The sequence below is a fragment of the Salvia hispanica genome, chromosome 5, assembly GCF_029641045.1.
Source record: "Salvia hispanica isolate PSC_SH4W2 chromosome 5, Shi_PSC_v1, whole genome shotgun sequence".
NCBI lineage: Eukaryota > Viridiplantae > Streptophyta > Magnoliopsida > Lamiales > Lamiaceae > Salvia > Salvia hispanica.
In genome coordinates, this window is record NC_142696.1 from 34,119,425 (window position 1) to 34,142,388 (window position 22,964).

General features: G+C 35.2%; 3 protein-coding genes and 1 pseudogene across 5 annotated transcripts; 2 read left to right on the forward strand and 2 right to left on the reverse strand.

Annotated features, from left to right (window-relative positions):
* The first annotated feature begins 5,168 nt into the window (after positions 1-5,168).
* Positions 5,169-7,018, forward strand: LOC125187166 (putative polyamine oxidase 5). The gene has a single exon (XM_048083698.2). It carries the CDS (start codon positions 5,252-5,254, stop codon positions 6,770-6,772), a length of 1,521 nt encoding a protein of 506 aa, XP_047939655.2. The 5' UTR covers positions 5,169-5,251; the 3' UTR covers positions 6,773-7,018.
* A 2,108-nt stretch (positions 7,019-9,126) lies between these two features.
* On the reverse strand, positions 9,127-14,078 carry LOC125189476 (WD-40 repeat-containing protein MSI4-like; annotated as a pseudogene). The gene is made up of 15 exons (XR_016130736.1): positions 13,793-14,078; positions 13,473-13,536; positions 13,080-13,166; positions 12,925-12,987; positions 12,026-12,091; positions 11,850-11,924; positions 11,500-11,575; positions 11,243-11,429; positions 10,905-10,986; positions 10,383-10,456; positions 10,188-10,299; positions 10,019-10,093; positions 9,719-9,792; positions 9,492-9,591; positions 9,127-9,402 (listed from the first exon to the last, which is right to left on the reverse strand). The product of XR_016130736.1 is annotated as a WD-40 repeat-containing protein MSI4-like (transcript).
* A 130-nt stretch (positions 14,079-14,208) lies between these two features.
* Positions 14,209-16,264, reverse strand: LOC125191121 (F-box/kelch-repeat protein At5g15710). The gene is made up of 2 exons (XM_089058984.1): positions 16,080-16,264; positions 14,209-15,674 (listed from the first exon to the last, which is right to left on the reverse strand). The coding sequence occupies exon 2, from the start codon at positions 15,316-15,318 to the stop codon at positions 14,269-14,271; it is 1,050 nt and encodes a 349-aa protein (XP_088915110.1). The 5' UTR covers positions 15,319-15,674; positions 16,080-16,264; the 3' UTR covers positions 14,209-14,268.
* Positions 16,265-19,067: 2,803 nt separating this feature from the next.
* LOC125186961 (translation machinery-associated protein 22-like) lies at positions 19,068-22,856 on the forward strand. 2 transcript variants are annotated; one of them, XM_048083452.2, is made up of 7 exons: positions 19,068-19,273; positions 19,392-19,448; positions 19,946-20,004; positions 20,861-20,942; positions 21,029-21,096; positions 21,185-21,268; positions 22,551-22,856. In XM_048083452.2, exons 1-7 carry the CDS (start codon positions 19,126-19,128, stop codon positions 22,605-22,607), a joined length of 555 nt encoding a protein of 184 aa, XP_047939409.1. In that variant the 5' UTR covers positions 19,068-19,125; the 3' UTR covers positions 22,608-22,856. The 2 variants fall into 2 exon arrangements, with proteins under 2 accessions (XP_047939409.1, XP_047939408.1); XM_048083451.2 differs by having other exon boundaries at positions 19,069-19,273; positions 19,943-20,004.
* Positions 22,857-22,964: the final 108 nt, after the last annotated feature.

The window sequence follows — 22,964 nt, forward strand, 5'->3', positions numbered from 1 at the left end:
CTTCCACAATTGGAAATAATATATTTTGATCCAAAAATAATATTTGTGAAAATCAATTCAAAACATTTATTTTTATAGATTGTATGGTCCAAACTCCAAATTGAGTTATTAGTTCTCATTTTAAATAAGTTATTACTAGTATCATATTTTGGGGTGGGCTAGGCCGAGTTCTTTGACTACATAGATGGGCTTATGAGGACCCAAAAAAGCCCACAAATTGAGTGGATCAATATTCGCTAATAATTAAACACATGTTTATTTAGTGGTAATATTGGGATTGGACTGGCCAGCCTAACACGACATTATTATGACACATCAATGGTAACACGTTAATACAACCTATGACATATTAGGTGGTATTTACATGTTAATGAGTCAATCAGCGTGAGGTAGGTGAGATTTTCTTATACAGCCTATGGAATGAGATACTCTATGAGATATGACGAGATTAGAGTGAGAAATAATAATGAGGAGAAAACGACAATTGAATGAACAATTCTACCTAGTTTTGCGCCTATCCTCTCAATCTGTCATTTCATTATCAATCCATATTATTATTGAAAGCCACACAAAAATGTAGACATAGACCACACTACGCGAAGTTACACTCTTTACTTTTCAGTACTAAGTTATGTCAAAAAAAAAAAAAAATTACATGGATTTTATTTGTGTTTATTTTGCTAAGTAAAATTTTTTATGGTCCCTCAAAACAATCTTAGGCCTGAGGTTTTTTTTTTCATATAATAATATTAAAACTACAAATTAAACCAAAGAACCTAGCAGAAAAATATATATAATCTAAAAGTAGTTAACTTTTGACTTATCATATCTATCGTCCAAATTAACCAGGCCCTTAACGTGCATATACCAATAGTGACACAAGGTTGAATTTTTTAGAGTAGTTGTTATATTATCTCTGAAATTTTCAGATCATCACATACTCATCAAATCATATTCATAATTTCAAATGTAAAAGTTAGGTTTAGGATGCAAGAGAAGTTAATAAGGGCAAGATTGACACCATGGAACTGAAATTGGAATTGAATACAATTGAATTTAAAGTAATTGTATTCTAATTCATTTCTAAAAATTTTATTTGGTTAAATGAAGTAATCATGAAATTGAATTTGAAGGAGTTGTGCACACCCAGAATACATACATTAATTGATGTCACGACCATTGATGAACAATGAGGATTTTAAACAAAGAACGTGGCAAAAGATTTGCTAGGATGAATGAATGACACTATAAATAGGATGAATGAATAGTTTGATAAACCATACTTCTCATGTCCCAAGTTACTTGAGTCATGTTCCATTTTGAGTTGTCTCAAGTTACATGGTTAAAAACATTTAATCACACTTTTATTCTTTTTTAACTTTTACTTTACTCTCTCTTATTTTATTCTCTCCTCTATTTTATTGTACTTTATTGAACCCACTAAACACAACTTTCTTAAATTATGTGTTAAAAAGGAACGCCTCAAATAATGTGGGACGGAGAGAGTAATAGTTAATCGTTTGTTAAGTCTTGTTGATGGATTAAAAAGTATGATCTTATCTTATCGCTCAAACCATATATGCCTTTACAACGAAGAGGTGTTTCAGTAATAAAGTATCCTATCTTAGTAGAAATATGTGTTTCTAACTTTCAATAATATTTCTCAACTGCATTGATTAAATATTGTTTTTTTTTTGGAAAGGGGAAGTTGACCAACTGTTTGTAGAGGATATAAATAGCATAAAAAATCAGTTATGCTTCAATAATTGCAATTTGCAAGTATCTAGGATAGTACAAAAATCATCGACATGATTTGATTCGTGGATAGTCAAATAATATAATCAATGAATAGTATTTAGTACAATAGATCAACTTGATTATTAAATAATCAGAATATAGATAGTCTCGTGCACAAGCTTAATTTAGTGCAATCTTTTGCTTCTAACATCGTGACCTTAAAATAGATCAACTTGATTATTAAATAATCAGAATATAGATAGTCTCGTGCACAAGCTTAATTTAGTGCAATCTTTTGCTTCTAACATCGTGACCTTAAAAATATGTTTAAAAAAAAAAAGTAAATTAATAAATAAACGCAGAATAATAATGATTGATCATAAGACAATATTATTAATTAGATATGTAGCCATCACTTATGAAACCGTACCACGATGGTAGAGTCCGCCCATAAATTTATTTTGGTAAGGTTTAAACATTCTAAACTTAAAAACATTATATTAATACATTTTTTTTGCAATAAAGACTTTTGCACAATAATTTAGAAAATACCAAAATTTTGATAATAATAATAATAATAACAACAACAACTTGGTAGGGGCTTAAGCCCCAACCTCGCCCTAAGGTGGGTCCGTCCTCACGTGGTGGTGAATGGTGATCACACGGGCAATCGACTCTCCTATTCTTATCAAATACTACTCCCTCCGTTCCATAGTAATGGAGGTAAAACTTTTCGGCACGGAGATTAAGAAAAATTGTGTTAGGTGAGTTATGTAAAGAGAGAATAAAGTGGAAAATGAAAAAGGTAGAGAGATGGAGATAGAAAAAAGTAAGAGAGAGTAAAGTAGGTGTGGAAAAATGTGTTGACTTTTACTAAAAAGGGAAATGACTTTATTACTATGGAACGGACGGAAATGGAAAAACGCCCCTATTACTATGGAACAGAGGGAGTATAATTTAGTGTATATATACTTTCACAGTTAGAACTTTTACTATATTTCATTAAAAAAAAATGTTCTATGTACCCCTATAATCTAATTAATTTCCTAATAGCACAATTAAAAATATTAATGAGAATAACACTAATAAAAGGGAAAGAAAAAAGTGTTTCCATTTCCTTGAAAAAGGGTAAAAAAGATGGAAGATCATATTGATACGTAATCTTTTGAGGTCACCTTTTGAGAGCATCTTTGCGTTAATAGGCTTTAATTTATTCATTTATTTAACCATTTTTAACGAATCCACGATCCTCAAATATCTTCACTTCCTTCTAAGTAGATTTCAATAAATGATGCATATTTTTATCTTTGATTATTAGTAGTATTAAATTAATCCAACGATTGGCATGCATCGGTATAAGAGAAAAAAATCGTACATGATTAAAAATAAATAAATTTTCTCTTACTAATACTAATAAAGACGGCAACAAACCCAAATAATTAGTTCGATGCAGTTGCAACTACTGTTGCATAGTTAATCAATACTTAATTTCATTAATCAAGAAATAATTGCGTACAAGAAAAACTTTGAAAGCTCTTTCATCATAATATAGGGTCAAGTACACCTCATAATCAACATTATCACCTTAATAATGGAAAAACATCATCTTAACTCGCATACTATTTTGGTCTGGTAATTGTTCTAAATTTTTTGAAAATATCATTATAAAAATGGCATAGGGTTTGATATTCGTTTCAGGTATGCCTAGCACACCTAATTTCATATTATAGCTAATGCATGAGGCCAAAGGTCTCAGGTTCAAGTCTATCATAACACAGTCTTTAAATTTATGTTTATTTATTATATATACCTAACCTAAATGTGGATATTATTGAGTGTGGCGATGGTATTAATTATATTAGTTAAAGACATATTTTAAAAAGCTAGTATTTAAACCTAAAGTGATATTTTTTCTATTTAGAAGTATTGCAATAAAATATAGTACTAGTATATACTTCTCTTTTACAATCTCTCAACATCTAACTTATAAATAGAATCATAAGAGAGATGTTGATGACAGCAAAATCCAATGTGGATCCAACAACAAATGGGGTATGCACAACTCGAAAAGAGCCTGCAAGTTGTATGGATGTTACATTTTGGCAAGATCAGTTTACCATATAAATAAATTTTTTTGATACAATCATAAAAATAAATAAATAGCACATATTTATTTTTCTATTTATTAGCTATTAAATCAAAGAAATAGACCACATCGATCTTCCCATCTTTGTTAGAAGCCATTAATATTATACAAGTGGCAATACCCTAACAATTGGAGTTCTATACTTCTATGTCTCCAAGTCCAAATCATCTTGCTGCCATCCTGAAAAACAGATCAACTATGAAGAAACTTGATTAATTTCGCACACTAGATGATGTTTAGTATAGTATTATAACACCAGCACCAAATTTGCAAGTTTTCTCGGTTAAAAAATGTCATTAATTCAGTAAACATTACGATATACATCAAGAAACGATAAAATAAAGATTTGATTTTAGGTGTTTGAAGTCGAGTTGTTGCAACGGATAACATCATGATCAATATATTTAATTGTCATTTAGGGGATTATAATTGACAATGTCAAGGGTATAAAAATATGTTAATAACATATTAATTGCAGAACAATATTGACCAATGAGGACATCCATGGTGTTCGGTTTGAATGAATATTTGCATAGTTGGATAAGCGGCTAGCTAACTTTTTATCAATTGATTGTTTTAATGAGTTTGTTGAGTTCTGGAAAAAAAAAAAGATTTCAATCAGTCTTTCAAGGTTACTAATGTCTTCAGTTTTGAAAGAGCTTCGTGCATGATCATGCGCAGCATATTTTTTCAGGGACCGTGATTGTGTAAACCCAGAATTCAATGATTTATGATTATATATAGAGTTCAATCCGAAAAATAAAGCACAAAGGCTTCAAGTAAAATAAGATGAGAAAGCTCTATTTAATTTATTATTACAAAAAAATAGAGTAATAGTATATTCAATTATTTATTCCACCTCAAAGTTCAATGTTAGATCCGCTATTGACTATATTCACATCGACATTTAATTAATTAGATTAAAAAAATAAAGTTAAAATAAAATTTTAATCAATCAAAAACTTCACACTCTAGTGTTGTATCCAACGTAGACTTCTGAATCAAATGAGTAACAATTAATTTGTGAGAATGGACTATAGTGGATTCCTCGCAATACTTCCTAGCCATAGACTGCATACCTTATTATGACAACAAAGACAAAACTCACATGCCACATTATACTAACTGCCTGCTCATTTTTGTATATACGAGTGCATGTGATTTCAATCCACAAAATTTGCATATATGCAACATACCAGAACCCAGCTTCAACAAAAGTAGAGTCATGTTTTTATTAGCCTAAATAAATATCATCAACATTAAATAAAGTAGTAAGCTCTATTACTACTATGCCATCACCCTATATATATTCTCTCCATTTATCCCACTCTCAACCTCAAAACATCACACAATTGTTTTTTTTCAACTATGGTTAGCAAAAAACCCAGGGTGGTTATAATTGGCGCCGGAATGGCCGGCCTCACGGCTGCCAACAAGCTCTACACAGCCGCCGCGAGCTCCTTGGAGCTCGCGGTGGTGGAGGGCGGCTCCAGGATCGGCGGGCGAATCAGCACCGCCGAATTCTCTGGAGACCGGATTGAGCAGGGCGCCACGTGGATCCACGGGATCGAAGGCAGCCCCCTTTACGAAATCGCCGGAGACACAAACTTGCTCGTCTCCGGTCAGCCGTGGGAGTGCATGGACGGGAATCTCGGAGATCCCGTCACGGCGGCGGAGGGCGGCCACCTCCTATCCCCCGCCTTCGTCGACCCGATTTCCCGCCTCTTCACCAATCTCATGGATTTCATCCTCGGAAAGGCCGATGTTCAATGCCTTGTTAACGGCGGCGCTGATCTCAGCGTCGGCTCCTTCCTCCGCCGCGGCCTCGCCGCGTATCTGGAGAAGGAGAAGGAGAAGAAGGGTATGTCTGTGGGGAGATGGAGCAAGCGATCGCTGCAGCAGGCGGTTTTCGCGATGCACGAGAGCATACAGCGGACCTACACCTCCGCCGACGACCTCTCCGGCCTCGACTACAATGCCGAGAAGGACTACGTGCTCTTCCCCGGCGAGGAGATCACCGTCGCCGGCGGATACTCCGGCATCATCGACCACCTCGCCTCCGTCCTCCCGGACGGGGTCATCCAATTAGGCCGAAAAGTCGAAAAAATTGAGTGGGCCTCGTCCTCCTCCCGCGAAGGCCGCCGCCCCGTCGTTCTGCATTTCAGCGACGGGACGGCCATGTCCGCGGATCACGTCATCGTGACAGTGTCCCTCGGGGTGCTCAAGGCTGGGACCACCAGCGACAGCGAGGGATGGAATCTGTTCCATCCCTCGCTGCCCAGTTGCAAGGCCGGAGCCATTTCCAGGCTCGGCTACGGCCTTGTTAATAAGGTGTTTTTGCATCTTAGCCCGAATTACCGTGCCAGCGACGGGTTCCCCTTCTTGCAAATGGTGTTCCATCCCTCGGATTCCGAGCTGAGGAACCCGAAGGTTCCTCAGTGGATCCGAAGGACGTCGTTTCTATGCCCTATTTATAGCAACTCGAGAACCGTCCTGTCCTGGTTTACAGGGCAGGAGGCTCTCGAGTTGGAAAAGCTGACCGATGATGAGATCATCGGCGGCTTTTCGAGGACGGTGTCGAATTTGTTGCCATCACAACAACAGAATGAAATCAGCCAGAAATTCGATAAAGTGTTGAGGACACAATGGGGGAGTAATCCACTGTTTTTGGGATCATACAGCTATGTGGCAGTTGGTTCGAGTATAGATGACATGGACACATTGGCTGAGCCGCTGCCGAAATACGGCGGCGTGGATTCAGCTCCGCCGCTACAAATCCTTTTCGCCGGCGAAGCAACGCATAAAACGCATTACTCGACGACTCATGGAGCCTACTTCAGTGGCCTCAGGGAAGCCAATAGGCTGCTTAAACACTATAATTTGTATTAATTGAAATATTTTGTTTGTTGCACTATTAGAATTTTTCTAAGTCGGGGAGTTTTTATTTTGGAAAGTGTTTTTCTTGGATATTATGGTTAATTAATTTTTTCTCTACATTCAATTTGGAAAATATCTTGTTAAGCCTTCTTCTCTCTACTTGTAAAAGATGTTGGGGAAGGGAGCAATGAAAAGGAGAGATGGGGAGGCATGTTTCATATGTGGTGAATTGAAATTAATGAAGCTTCGTTTTCAATATTTTTGAATTGATTCTTTAATGGAGATTAGTCTTGGATAATTAGTATTAGTATTGATAATTCTATGTGACAAAAGTACTTTTTGAAGCTATGCTTTTATTCTTTTGGTATTGATTCTTTAATTGAGAGTTCAATACCAAATAAATGAACCGTGTGATAAATTAGATAAGATTGTTATTTATTCTCAACAAGAGGTTAGTTTTGGTAACTCAATTCAATCACGAACGATTTTAATTGAGATAATTTAATCTTGAATAATCGATTAGCCTTTAATAGAAAATTAATGATGGGATAGAAAAGAGTAAAAAAGGAAGCTTTGAATCTCATTTTGTGTAGGTTTGATGGGCTCTTTTTTAAGCTATGGGAGAGGACAGGATCCGTGAAAATCGGCTAACGTTTTCCGTCTCCATACCCCCTCCCTCCATTTTTGTTTTTGTGGGGTATCTTCAAACTTCTTTTCCTAATTTTTTATTATAATTTTTTTTAGATAGTATATTAAGTTGTATAGTCTCTATTAAATCATTATTTCATTCGTGCATTACATAAACGATTACTTCAGCTAGTCTAGATTAATAATCATTGACTTACATATAAGTTGACCTAATTAGATTGTTAAAAAAATGTGGAATCTTGGACATCATCATTTGAGGGGGTACCCCTCTTTGTATATGACCATGTTTTAATTAAAAGGGTAATTCCACTATAATGATAGCGTGTGTGGCTAATAATCTAGAGTAGGGTTGTGGCTAATTATGCACATTGAATTGTTATTTTGTTATTTGGATAAAAATCTAATTTAGTACGGTCTAATTCGAATTTGGTCTACAAATGAAATCATCAACTTAAAAATGAATTTGATTGGCAACCTTCAAATTTAAACATGACCCGCACGCATACAATACAAACTTGTTAACGATATACTATGATATGAGTTGGTACGGCATAAAACAACGTGATAATGACATTAACCTGATTTGCAAGATAAAAATATAACATTGCACGACTAAACCTGATTTACATGAACTAATATTTCTAAATGAGTTATCCAGACTCAACCCAACCTGATCCATAGGATTCTAATGGGCGAACCTCAGTACACGAACTCAATAAGGCTCGAATCAAACTAATTAATTTTGTGTGTGTTTGTGTCAAATTTTTGTATCGTGTAAAAAATTAACAGTCATAATCTCAAGAGTGACTTTGTAAAAAAATATTTATATCGTGAATTATTAATAAATCTCTTTAAATATATTATTATCAATATCCTCCCAATATCAATTTGTTACCTGGCATTGTGGCCTTTCCTCCAAATCATAACCTAGTAACAAATCAACCAATTGTCATAAAGTTTCGGCCGCCTTTTTATTAATTACTAAATTGACTTGAGATTTCTTTTCAAAGTTAGCCATTAATTCATCAAGAAGTAATTTATGTGGCGATGAATGCATAGTTGCTGCTACTTATTCCTTAGGTTAGAAGCATTGTTTTCAATTAGACGGTAGGAACTTAGTACATTAATTACAATTTACAATAAAAAAAAATACCACACATTATAAGTATGTAGGACAATAATCGAGTGAAAATCCTAAAATTAAAATGGCAAATTGGAATCCATTTAAAATACTCCATTCAACATGATGATATTTAATAAGTACTAGTATGAAATATGGGCAATTACTAACAATGGAACCGAAAGTGTGCCTCCAATATATACTAATCCATTTACAAAGTATATAGGACAAATAAGTGCACAATTTTTTTTTAATCTTTCTTACTTTACTGGTTGTATATTAAAATCCGTATTCCTTTAAAAGAATTTATGTTTTTAAGAGAGAAAAAATTAGTTCATATATGGGCATGCAAGTAGAGAGGCAGAATGTTATACTCCATTGGAGCCAAGAACACATTGCATAGTTCCATCAATATGACTTTTCTTAATATCAAAAAATATCTAGAAGACAAAGAGAGTATTTTATATATATTGAATACTTAATTCGTTATTATTCATTCTCTTAATATAGAATACTTAATGTAAACATATACTACTACTAACTCATTCTTATTCATTTTCTTAGAATAGTTCTGCATTTTGTTTTAAACGCAACTTGATGCCTTGCTCCAAATATTATGCCGCAAAATCAAATAATAGCATACCCATACAAGGCCAGATAATAGCATAAATCCACTTCATTTCTACATATTCAACACAATGAAGTCATTGTCACACATAAGTGCGCACCTAAACTAACCAACAATTAGTGTTAGATTTGTTCCTACGCCCATCAAGAAGTCTTGGAGCACTCACTCACATGGTCTTTGAATTTTTGAAGCTCAGCCAAAACTTCATCTTGAGGGCCGGTATAGAAGATCTATCATACGCCAAATCTGCAAAACGTAGCATAATGCGGGATGAGTCAGATTTAAAGCCTATCGAGACAGCTAGAAGATGTGTTAACTGCCAAACAGTATGATACCTGAAGAGTACCACCCCCACCGGCGAATTCCCCATCATCAGATACACTAGCAATTGTCCATGGATCATCAACATTCCAATGGAAGTCAACAACCTTATCCCTGAAACCCAAAATTACCACTTTTTAAGAAAAAACAACCTTATTCCAATGGACTGATGCTTGTGTTGTAATTATCCTCACAGTATATCATTCATATATAAAACACAGCATCACACAAGAGTAATCACCTGTGCCCAGCATGTTTGAAAAACAACCCTGCTGGAGTATTAGGGTCTGACCCTGTGTCTTCCTTCTGACCAACCTGCATATATCAACCAAAGAGTGAAGTAAAAACAAGAAGCATTCTTTTTAGAAATGCTTGTTTAGTGTGTTAATTGGAGATAGAATATAGAGAGGATGGCATTTCTGTTTTTAGAAATGTGTCACTTTGATAAGGGGCATCGCAAAAAAAGGAAAATGCATCACTTTGAGTGGGACGAAGGGAGTATACAGTATTTATATTGCAAAAATATCACCTAAAATCCTACCTTCTCATAGTCCCAGATGTTTAACATGCCATCTTCTGCAGAGCTCCCAAATGCAGAGCATTTGTCAGGTGACCACTGGGATTTCCAAACATTTAATTGTATTAGGGTTAGAAAACATACTAGATATATTGTGAAAAGGATGTGATACAATTAAAAGAAAATGAAATACCTGGACAGAGAGAACAGCTGCATGGTGACCTGAAAATATATGGACAGGGGCACCTACTCCACTCGCTGATATATTACGGCGGTCAAACATGCAAACTGTATTATCCTCAGACCTGAAAATTTACATAGTGGAACCAGCTCAATCATTATGAGTTCAATTAGCAACCAACATAAGCATCTTAAAATCCTTGCATACCCAGTTAGAATATAATTCTCATCATGCGGATTCCAATCAACGCAATGAATATCAGCATCGTGTGCCTTCTCAACCTAATAGTTTGAGCAACATCTTAGGGTAAGGAAGAAGTAAAATGAACTAATAGAAACAGCTTTACTTGAAAACAACTACCAAAGAAAACACATATTCAGGAAGATAAGATGCATAAAAAGGAAAACTTCAATAGAAACACAACTATTTCTTTGACCAAAACCTTGAGCTCCCGCCTTAACTTTCACCATGAAACAACCAAATACATTATATGGAGGCAGTTTTGATTGTCTAATGAATTACACTCGAGAGAAACTACACTGCTTTGATCTACTTCAGATCAATCAAATCTCTTTATTGGTTATGTATTGAAACTGAAAGACTAATTATGAATCAGGACAAGCTGACTCCCAAGATCCAACTGCTGTACACAGACTACTAGTTTCTGGAGCTAAAGAAAAGACAACAAGCATGCAGATAAAAAAGAAATCAAGAAAATATCCACCCAACCTTAACAACCGGATCAATTCCAATCCTTGCGTCCCAAAATATCAAACAAGAATCATCTCCAACACTACAAAATTGCTGAGAGCTACAAAGTGCAACGAATATGACAAATCAGCAAAGAGAAATCGTTCACTAACACTTACTAGTATGGAGTAGCAGAAACATAATAGAACAGACACAATTTAGAGAAAGAGAAAGGCATCTGAAATCAATTATTAAAGCACATGCACAAAATTGAAAACAAAATATAGTACTATGAATTAATGTAATAGGTAAACAGAAACATAAATAGGTGTATACATACAATACTCATCATATCATTCAATATCAAGGAGTATTACCTTGATGGACAAAACTGAACATCCTCAACTGTATCAGTGTGACCTTGGAAGATCCCACGTGGGCCAACTGTAGAATTATCAGCAGCCTTTATGATTGAACTAGCAGACTCAGCAGATTGGGTTCCAGCATTGGCAAGTGTTGAAACATGATCCTGGATACTCCACAACACAACAGATTTATCCCTCCCTGTAAAAGAACTTGTAATTATAATCTTTAAAGAGAAAAACCCCAAAAATTATGTGAAAAAACTCCGTACCTCCAGAGAGCACAAAGGGTTCGGCTCGGCACATTGCAAGAGAAAATTCTGCAAGGTCTTGGTGTCCTGATAAGACCTGATATATGTGAAAAGTTAAATTTTCAATGTTCTTAAAATCATTAAGTGTGGAGAATACAGAAAGATAATCAAAATAAAATATCTCAATTCTAGTATGAAAAACAACATGGTTCCAATTATTAACAACTCACAAACCAGAGCAGAGAATCTAGCATCACATTACTAGACCAATGTAAATATTCAACTCGGGAAACATTATAAGACCCAAGTAAAACATTAAACATATTAGATAGTCAATAAAGAAAGAACCAGTAAATTAATTAATTAAGCACCAAATCTGGGCGAGACTCCTCAGCTCCAAGAATAGCTCGCCGATTAGGTTGCGCCTCCACGTCCCAAATAAAAACCTAATATAAACAAATTCAAGCAAAAGATCAAGCAGTTCTTTGGTAAATAAATTTCTAAATAATGTGTATCAAAAGAGAAGATAAACCTAAATAACACTTACTACAGCACAATCAGTGTGTGTAGCTATTATATTTCTGTTCTGATGCAGTTCTCTAATTCTGTTTACCTACAAAATTAGCTACAGAATGAGTACAAGTACAACCACACAACAATGCTACCAGAAATAAAAACATATAGATGAGGATAATTACAAAAGAAAGTAATGAAGTTTATTCTAAAAGACATACCAAATGATTAAGTTGCAGATATAAAATGTAAAAATAAACATATAGTCCCTTCGTCCCATTAAATATTAAGCATTTGCTTTTCAGCACGAGATTTATGTAGTGTTGTTTTGTGAGTTAAGTGGAGAGAAAATATAGTAAGAGAGAAAAAGTAGATATGATGATGTTTCCATTTTAGGATTGTTTCATTTTCAGTGTGACAACCCAAAAAGGAAAATGTTTCATTTTTAATGGGACAAAGGGGGTATAAACTTTAAGGACAGGTAAATACTAGGAAATGCATTCTACAATTCTTCAAATGAATCTTTTATCAAGTAGCTTCGAGAATAAGAGATTACTTATAAAAAACAAAGTAATACATTGTGGTACTGCAAAATGCTCGAACAGTATTTCTCTCATCATAAAAGGGCCAAGAGTAATGGCAGTCAAGCTGGTATGGAAGATGATATAGAGTGCTACTACATCTTCTCACACATACATGGAACTAAGGTGTTCTAAAACATGAACTACATCACAGGTTTGCACTTTCTCAAAATTTAAAATTAAATATAAGATCAATGCAAAAGGGACCTATCATTTTTGGAGGGATGAAAAAGAAAAAGAAACTTTTAATATGCACATACTAATTATAAGAAAAAAGTTAGCTTTTATTGCAACTAATGGGAATGGAAAGTAAAAAAAAAAAGCAAGTCAGTATTTTGAGCTTATATCATACCTCTCCTGGATGTAATATAGTTTTGTACGTCTTTACATGTGGCGAATGTGCATCTTCATCGATCTAATAACAGAGTACAAGAAATAAATCAATAGAAAAAAAATTATAAGTGCAATCCATAATTGAGATTTAGAAATTGTACGAAGTATATGTACATTGGCTATATGACTTTCTGCAGCAACGCGGCACTTGACAACATCACAATTTGCTATGATCAAAGTGTTCGGCTGTGTACGGTCGGTCTGATTAACAACATGAAGGATATGCATTGATTAGATCCATCACTTTTGAATATAACAGGAAATTACTACTAACGGAAAACTGTAGGGTTAATACCGGAGTATTAAACAACATGACACAAGAAAGTAATGCAAGAAGACCAAATCCCAAACACACTAACGTAAAACAATATGCAAAGAGTCGGGACAGATGCCTGGATACAAATACAGGGTACAACAGAATCAAGTTCCATATTGAATATAAAAACATAGAACCCATTTCAAAAGCAAGAAACAGAGATAAATATATGACAAATATAGAAAGTTCACCTGCTCAGACAGGTAAAATCGTTGTATGTTCTTCTGAGCTCCTCGTTCAAGAACAGGCCCCCAGCTGCAAACAAGAAAGTTGAAATATTTTGATAATAATTAAAACAGAGGCAATTGAAGTAAGACAGAATTCAAGAAAACACAAGGCACCAAATGTGAAATTCTTGAGGCATAAAACCCTAAGTTTGGGAGACGTAAAACATTTTTTTCTGAGCAGTAAATGTAATTGCGGGATTAAAGATAAACAAGATACAGATTCGAAGAAGTTGCTGTGTTCAAGAATGCGCCAAACAGAAAAGGAGCAAGTGTTAAAGGCGTACCGGCAGGAGAGAGAGGGCCAGGTAAGATTGTGAGAGGCGATCCAGTCATAAAGCAGGGGGACGTGCTGCTTCCAGTTGTTGTACCCCTCGTTAACGGCGGGCTTCCTCTTGTAGGAGGCAGACGGTTTAATTCTGGAGGACGTTCCGGCGGCATCTTTGCCCTTGCCCGTGGAGGATGTCCTCCCGCGCTTCGGCATCTTTCCACTTGTGTTTGTATTTTGGTTTCCCCCCTTTTCTAATTTTGATTTGGTTTTCTTCAGCTGCTCCTCACTATTTAAACCACCTCACTCGCGCCAAATTTTATCGTTTGCGTAATTTCCCTAACTAACTCGCATTTCATGGAGTAACCGTCATTTTCTTGCTCATAAACACTCTTACTTTCTCAGATGTTTTAAAGGCTTATATATAAAGCTACAAGATCGCTCATTCCTTTTCTTTTATATTTAACCAACAAAAAATTGAAGAATGCAACAAGATCAGTAAATTGTCGAATCAAATCGTGGCTCGTAGAAGCACACTTGGCTGTTGTAGGATTGGAGATCGCATCCGGCAATCCAAGACCATGCCTTCTTATCCACGTCGTACAGAAGACCTTTCCCTTGGTTCCACGACGTGAAGCATATCAAATTGTCCTGTCCGAAGCATTCAAATCTCTCGGCTGAGAGTCTCAAGAGAGATCGAAAGAACCTTGGCGGCATCCTGCACAACTCGGTCCAAATAAATTTTGTATGATCAAGCTCCCAAATCCTCATACTCTGCAGAGTACTGTACAGCCCGATTCCTCCAACGAGAAACAGGCGTTTCTGAGTCCCGGCCACCAAATATCCATCCAGCAAAGACCGGGGGAACTTTGCAGGTATGTGCTCCCAGTACCCTGTATCGAGCCGATACATCATTAGACCGAGTGGTGAAAGAGTCTCCAGATACAATCTTGAGTTGCAGAAAGCCATTTTTGAGGAGCACATGTTCACAGCAGGCATGGTTTGGTGAACTGACCATTTGTCGAGCTTTGAGTCGTATACTTCAGTGGCCAATGACTTGTCGCCATAAATATCGCTAGTGGCTATGACTTTAAACAATCGATCCTTCCTATCAACAACCATAATCAACTGCCTCTGTTGATTATAATGCAAACTTGGCAAAGTCCTCCAAGTTTGTGTTAAAGGATTACAAACCAACGTCTTGAAACTTGTACCATCCATTCCAGAGAAACACACCAGACCCCCCGAAGAGCCAACCAACCAGAAAGCCCACGGTGGTAGAAAATTAAACGGAATCTTGAACCACTGCTTCATTGGCAAGCTGAACACGGAGCACTGAAGAATCTGTGGATTCCTCCAATAAGTCAGAAGGCAAGGCCCGTGAGAAGGTACCTGTGAATGAAACCTCAGAAAGCTATTATCCTGCAAAATCAAGTTCCATCTTTTGCAAACAGAACGGAGCCTAAATATCATGAACGGTGGAATTCTAGCCAGAATCTCATTCAACAAATCCTCTGGCAGCATAGCCCAAATGGTATCCTCCATGCATACATCTGGCTGAACAGATTTACAAAATGTTGTCTCAGTTTCTTCGTCCAAACCCCGGGGTTTCGTCTTAATGACTTTCTGCCTGGAAGGACTTGTGTTCCTAGACCCCAATCAGCCAAGAGGGCTAGTATTCTTAGCTCCACTGCCCCCATAGCTCATCTGCCGGAGAAAGCGCTCGTCCTCACCAGACGAACCACTTGTCACCAATCTACAACTCAGCATTCTGGACCCGGGTTCAGATGCCTCCCCCAATTCAATCATTGCATAAACATTCAAAGACTACTCCGCCCACTAACCCACAATGCCCAAAATCTTGCTCCACACTCTTGGAACCCTAATTAGCTCCAATTCAGCTGAGATAATTGAACATTACCAAGTTAGTCAAACATGAAAGGACCAAGAATTTCATAACAAATCTCAACAAACATATCCAATAACCCGATTCAAACAATAAGGATATCAGATTAGAAAGCTAGAGTTGCTGCATAAGTAGGCAATCTGATGAAATTGGGAAGTGGAAATGCGCAGCATAAAACAAGCTAAGTAAACAAAAGCAACGCTCATTCAATTAGATCACAGCCCAAGTCTTTAAAGTGCAAAATCGAATCAGTTAGGCAGAAAGACTGAATCTTTTGAAGCAAAATGGTAGTAATAGAAATCATTTAGCGGAAAGACTGAATTTTGACGCAAGTTAAACCGAGAAACCATTTCTAGAACCAAGAAATTGAAATGCCAATGCGTCTGAGATGATAAATTACCTTTTGCTGTTGTTGAAAACTCTGATTCTGACGGAAGGTTAGCAGATTTCCTCCAAAATTTTAGTAAAATTCGGCAATTCGAATGCAATTAATGTTTTCATTCCAATCGCCTCTACCTGATCGTCTTTTGATTTTAGAATATATATAGCTTCGAATTACCTCAAATTCAATATTATTTGATCGTAGTCCATAGATTCGAAATCAGGAAATAAGGACTAGGTAAGTGGTAGTATAACTAAATTTTTTATTTGAAGTAACTGACCAAAATTTTGACTCGTAATCAATTTATAAAATGTAAAATAAGCTCCAAAAAGCTTATATATATAAGCTCTCAAAAAATTATATTCTTGATTCTAATTTAATTTTCATAATCCTATAAGTAACAGTAGTAGTAATTTTTGAAATTCGTTATTTTTAAATGTACATTTTCAATTTTAACTGTATTTTATTTTAGTCAAACGCCCATTATTATGTATTCGAATATTGAGAATATTTCAGATAGGATTCAAGTGCTATTTGTGAAATTTGACGGAAAATAATTTGTTATGGCCCAAAGAATGTGTATATCTACTACTAACATTTCATAGTATTCCTTTGTGTGTGTGTTTTTTTTTTTTTGAAATTTGAATTAATTTTGTTTTATATAGTTCAAAAACTGGGTAGAACCAAATCGATTAAAAACGTCTAGTGAAATGTTATTTTATTTAAATTTAAATGTTTTCATTCAAATTAACAACTCTAGAGTCACACGGCTAAGAAAATAATTTAGAAAATTTTATCTGCGATCGGATTCAAAGAATATTAATAACCAGGGAAGCAAGCTCCAAGTCATGTTCATTTTTTTCTGTATGTATACATTTGTGATTCTGTAAAAACTAAATCTTTGACATTTCACCATTTTGTTTGTTGATTCTTTTTTATCAACGAGTAATGTTTAAATCAGAGGATATCACAAATTTTACTGCAACTTAACTTGCAATTCATTAAGAGCAACAATTTGATTAAATTTGAATTATTTGATTTGTATCACAGTATTTAAAATTTTCCATGATATAAATAACATACTTAAATAAATTAAAATTCCACGCTCGGCCAAATGATGCTCATTCCCAATTCTTTTGGAATCAAGCCAAAAGTGGTATTCTTGCTCATTATCAACTGGACAACTACTACTACTCCACGTACTTATACCTTCAAAAGATGAAAAGTAACTTGGGTATTTTCACAAAAGTCTAATTTCAAAACAATGACTACTTGCATAATCTAGATAAATGACATTAATTATCAAGGAAGATTGAAATTAATTTCAAAAGCAATAAAACATGGAGTACCTCAAATTGCGGCGAATCTCCTCAAAGTCCCGACTATGCATTTCTAAAAACGTGTTACCTAATCAAGAATTTACTCCGTCCGTCTCCTAATAGGAGTCTCTCTTTGACCGGGCACGAGTTTTAAGAAATGTAAAGAAAAATTGGTTGAAAAAGTTAGTGGAATGTGGGACCCATTTTTTTATATTGATTTTACAATAAAATGTCAGTGAATTGAGTTAGTGGAATGTGAGACCTACCTACTATTTATGGTAAAAATGAAGTGTGACTCTTAATTGGGGACGGACCGAAATGAAAAAGTGTGACTCTTAATGGGGAACGGAGGGAGTATAAAAAATGATAATTACAATTTAAGTCATAGTAATTTTTTATTAACTTATGATTAAACTAATAACTTAACTTTTGAAATCAAAATATAAAATCACAATATTAAAATTTTTCTCAATTAGCCCAAAATTAGCTAAAATTGAAATTAAATTAGTAAAATAAAGTGTAAAGTTCAATATTGGTCATAAACATATAGTCAGAATACAAATTTGGTCCAAAACATTCACTTTATAAAAATCGGATCCAGAACATTTGAAATCGTTATCGAAGTGGTCCTTTTTCATAAAAAACTAAAGGTTAACGCCTAATTAATGATTTTTAAACTCAATTAATATACTAATGCATAATTAATTAAACAAAATTAAATAGAAAATAAATAAAATGCTAAGAATTTCAAAATCGACGACCACAAACATATGGAGAGAAGATGACAATAGGTTGGACCGAGGCAAGAACAGCGACGATGAGGTCATGGAGCAGCAATACTGCTCGACCGACAACGAGCAGGCAAAGGTGACGGAAGCGAAACCATCTTCCGGCAACAGTGACAACGTCAGCGGAGATAACAATGTCAGACCGCCGAAAAAAAAAATTGAGAGAGAGATGAGGAGGCCGAAAGGAATGGGGGTTGATGGCGACAACAATGGTGGACGGCGACAGTTTCGATCTCGGACAGCAGCAATGCGGAGAAACGCACGATGGTGACGATTTGTGGAGGAGCGAGCAGAGAGAAAGACGCGACGACGTTGAGCGCCGGGAGAAGAAGAGAGAGATTCCGATTTAGGAAGAACGAAGGAGAGATGGAAGAGAAGGAAGAAAAGAGAGAAATGGTCGATTTTGGAATTTCTTAGCATTTTATTAATTTTATATTTAATTTTGTTTAATTAATTATGCATTAGTATATTAATTAAGATAAAAAATCAGTAATTAGGTGTTGACAGTTAGTTTTTGACGGAAAATGACCACTTCGATAACGATTTTAAATGTTGTTGATCAAATTTTCAAAAAGTGAATGTTTTGGACCAAATTCATATTCTGACTATATGTTTAGGATTAATTTTTACCTTTACTCTAAAATAAAATGCAATTTGAAAACAAAACCAAACAGTTTTGGATATACAGACATGTTTTAACAAAATTCAAAATACAATAATGTTATTTTAGAAAAAATTAACATCACTTTGTTATTATGTCGCAGGGGTCCTTGATTTTCCATATTTATTTCAATTTTGATTAATACAATTAAAAAACATTTAAAAATAATATTTAAAAAAAATTAGTACTCCTACGTTAACATAAAATCAATAAAAAAGTTATAAGAATAAATGTCTCAAAAATTGATTACCGCCCTAAGTCCTAACTAACTCACAGCAGGGTTGTGTTGATCAGTAATGGCGGAGAAACCCCAACCAGTTCAGGTTCTCTACTGCGGCGTATGCGGCTTGCCCGCTGAGTTCTGCGAATTCGGACCCGATTTCCAGAAATGCAAGCCCTGGTTGATCCAGAACGCGCCTCATCTTTATCCGGATCTCATTAAAGGTTTTTCGCCCTAATCCTTTTTCTTATTCAGTATTTTTGTTTTAGGGATTTGCTGCTTCAAGTTCGCTGCTTTTTGATGCCTTTCTCTTCTGTTAATTTTTCTCTTACCAATTTTCAGATGCTGGTGAGAAGGACGGATTATCTGATCAGCTTCAGTCCACTTCTATTTCCGATGGTAATACATATATACTGCTGTGCTTATCTGTGCTTGTGCTTGTATTCATATTCCTTCAAGTTAAGTTTTTCCTATGTGTGTGTTGCTTGTTGTTTGCTTTCCCTTTTGGGATACCCCTTCCTTTGTATTCAGGTCCTTTGAAGCCCCATCACCAGTAATCTGGTATATGTTTTTCTGTGATACAATTGACTTTTTTTTGGTTCATGGGGGCAATAAAATGTGCATTTTTATGAATTCAGGGGTGGGAAGTATTAATTTGTGTTCATTTTTTATGTTGTTGAGTTCATAGAATGTCTGAACAATATGTTCATGAAGCAGAACACAGCATTTTTGAACTTCTTGTATATCTCTTCTTCTGTTATAATTATAACGGTTATGTTTACATCGGGGAATCATACTGTTGTGTTCTGGATGGCTAGCTTCGTCCCTTCATCCATAATTGAATTATGCGCTGCATTGTATCATGTATGCTGAATTTCTTACCTCGGTTGCAGCAGGTTCTTCAAAACCCAAGGAAGAAGTCAAACGTCTACCTGGTGGGAAGATTAAAAAGAAGGTAAGCCTCTTAGTGATCATTCTTCTCAGACCATGGCAAATGTCATTTGTTTGTAGGATTCAGCTCCTTCCACACGTACCTCATAATACTTTTTGGCTTGTGCTATATACATTCATGTGATTGCATCTATGATGGGAAGCTGGGAAAGTCTATATATTTGATTGAACGCCATTCCTTCAGGAGGATTGGTTGATGCATAATTCATAGCTACTTTAATAAGTTTTGTCTCCCTAAGTCGTAAACCTAATTTATTTGAGTTCAGCTTTCGAGGGTTAATATTCAGAATGTGAACTTCCAATCACATTATCACTATTTTGTCGTTCATTCTTCTTTTGGGCTACATGGGAGTTATTGCGAGGTATGGAGGGAATGCTTGTGTGTAGTTTTTTTTAATTACAAAGATTACAAATTAAAATCAGTCAACTTTTAATTTTCTAGTATATTATTCACAGGATCTATTTTGCTGGGTTGGTATTGACTAGAGTTTATAGATCCATACAATTCAAGTTTTTTTTTCCTGAAAGCTAGAATTAAAAACTTTTGGTGGATTTGAAGTAGCATAATTATAACAGGTTCGTATCTGTCTGATCATGTGAAACCGATAGCATCATAACTGTCCATGGAAAATTATTGCATGCCAGTTGGTGGACACTTATAAATTTACATTTTGTATCTAGTGACTGGTAGTTACAATGAAAATACTGGTTAAAATTCCAAAATTTGTTTTCCTTCCTCAGATCCGTATACATATTTTGACTAATGAATGTATTTTATAAAGTTGCTTGTACTCTTATGTTGGTAGGATAGGATTTAGTGCATAAATCAGCCACTGAAACAGCTTATTTCTTTTTCACAGGAGAAACAAGAAGTTATTATTGAAAAGATGACCCGTAACAAACGAAAATGCATAACTACAGTGAAAGGCCTAGAGCTTTTTGGTAAGGAGGTGTTTCATGTTCTTTTACTATCATATCTAGCTCATCTTTCTGTATTTTTTATACCATTTTGTAATGCCACGTTACAGGTGTTAAACTAAATGATGCATCAAAGAAGCTTGGCAAAAAATTTGCCACTGGAGCTTCTGTAGTTAAGGTTGGTTGGGTTTTCGGAATTGAAATCCTTTGGACACTGAGCAACTGTGAACTAAATTTGATCCGTTTCATTCTGTAATTCCCACTAGGGCCCTACTGAGAAGGAGCAAATTGATGTTCAAGGAGATATATCCTACGACATAGTGGAGTTCATAATAGACACCTGGCCAGATGTAATCTCATTTCTTCTCAATCATAATTTTGTTTGCTTTGCTCTATGAATTTACTTTTAAGTAGTTTTGTCTGCCTTTGTGTTGCATATCTAGGATAAGTAATCAATGGCTGCAAAAATGTGGCTGTATCTTATGTAACTTCAGCTTGCTTTGCTCTATGAATTTACTTTTAAGTAGTTTTGTCTGCCTTTGTGTTGCATATCTAGGATAAGTAATCAATGGCTGCAAAAATGTGGCTGTATCTTATGTAACTTCAGCTAAGTCGCCAGAACTTCACATGTCTATTGAGGTATAGGAATCTTATAAGACCGAAAATTGGTTAACTATCAGTTCAGGACCCTATGGATGAATTATAGTATTATCAATTTAGGACTAGAAAGATATACATGATCAATTTAAGGCTGACCTTTTAATGGTTTTAAAAGACCATAAGACTCTAAGAGATAAAAAATTATTAATTTGACGACTTATCTTAATGCTATTGAAATATCATCCAATGGAAGCCAATGTGGCTGGCTAATAATAACCACTTCATGTAGACACATCATTTTCTTCATGAGTAAATTAAAAAAATTCAAAATACACAATTAAATGTCGAATGAATTTTAATCGAGAAATCTCCTTGGATACAATTTTGAATGGAAAGGTTTTTCTGATTGCTGCAACTTGTTTGACATGTCCTGATGGAATCGTATGTGGCATGTGTTTTGTTAATAGTTTTTTAGAAGTTTTGTTATTAGTTACTTAGTCAGTTATTTGTTTGATTGAGCCTTGGTGGTCGGTTGCAGATTGCTAAAACTTGCCCCAAGTGAGTGGTGCACTTGTTGCTTTGATGCTGCTTTTTTTGTTAATAATATGAATAATCTTTTAAATGATGCAAATTGGTGATGGTGATTGCGTAGTTGGATATTAACAAAGATTGTCATTGCGTAGTCGGATATTAACAAAGAATTGTTGGTCCTTATGACTTGCAGCAGCGGTGATTGTCTATTTATGATCTCACATCCCTTATTTTCTTGTTATTTTCACATGCAATGTAACGACAGAACATTTTCTGGCGCTGAAAGAGGTCTTTGAATGAATAGACATGTCGTTTTAAGACTTTTGGAAGGTTCTCATTAGTACTACATGTTATATGGACATCTTCATCTCTGGGAATTCATGGTCTAGAAGCAATGGCTTTTTTATCTAGTGGTGATAACTTATATTTGCTGGTGGCATGCATTTATGCTTTACTACCAGCTAGATACTGAATTGCTCCTACTTTTTCTTGGATTTTTAGGTCCCGGAGACTGCGATTTTCTTTATTGAGGATGGGAAAAAGGTGGCTGCCGCATAGATGTGAAAAGGCTAAAGAAAGGAGAAGCGGCGTCTGTATTGAAGAGAGGTTGCAAACAGTAGTAAAGTTGGTTTTGTAGTTGACGATTGCATTGAACAAGTCTTTTTGCTTTTATAGAGGTAGAACAAACTTTGCCTTTTTTTTCTGTATACACATTCACTAATCGAATTGTACTTTGCTTATTAATTACGAACGACTAACTGTCATAATTAAATCAATTAAGGAATCAAACTTGCATTCCTGCTTTCATTTAAACTTTCATCATTCTTTTATTCATTCTCGTAAATAGTTATCATTCAGATTTAGTCTCCTCACCTACATATTTGTAATTTGTAAAATATTAGTAGCACTTTGATT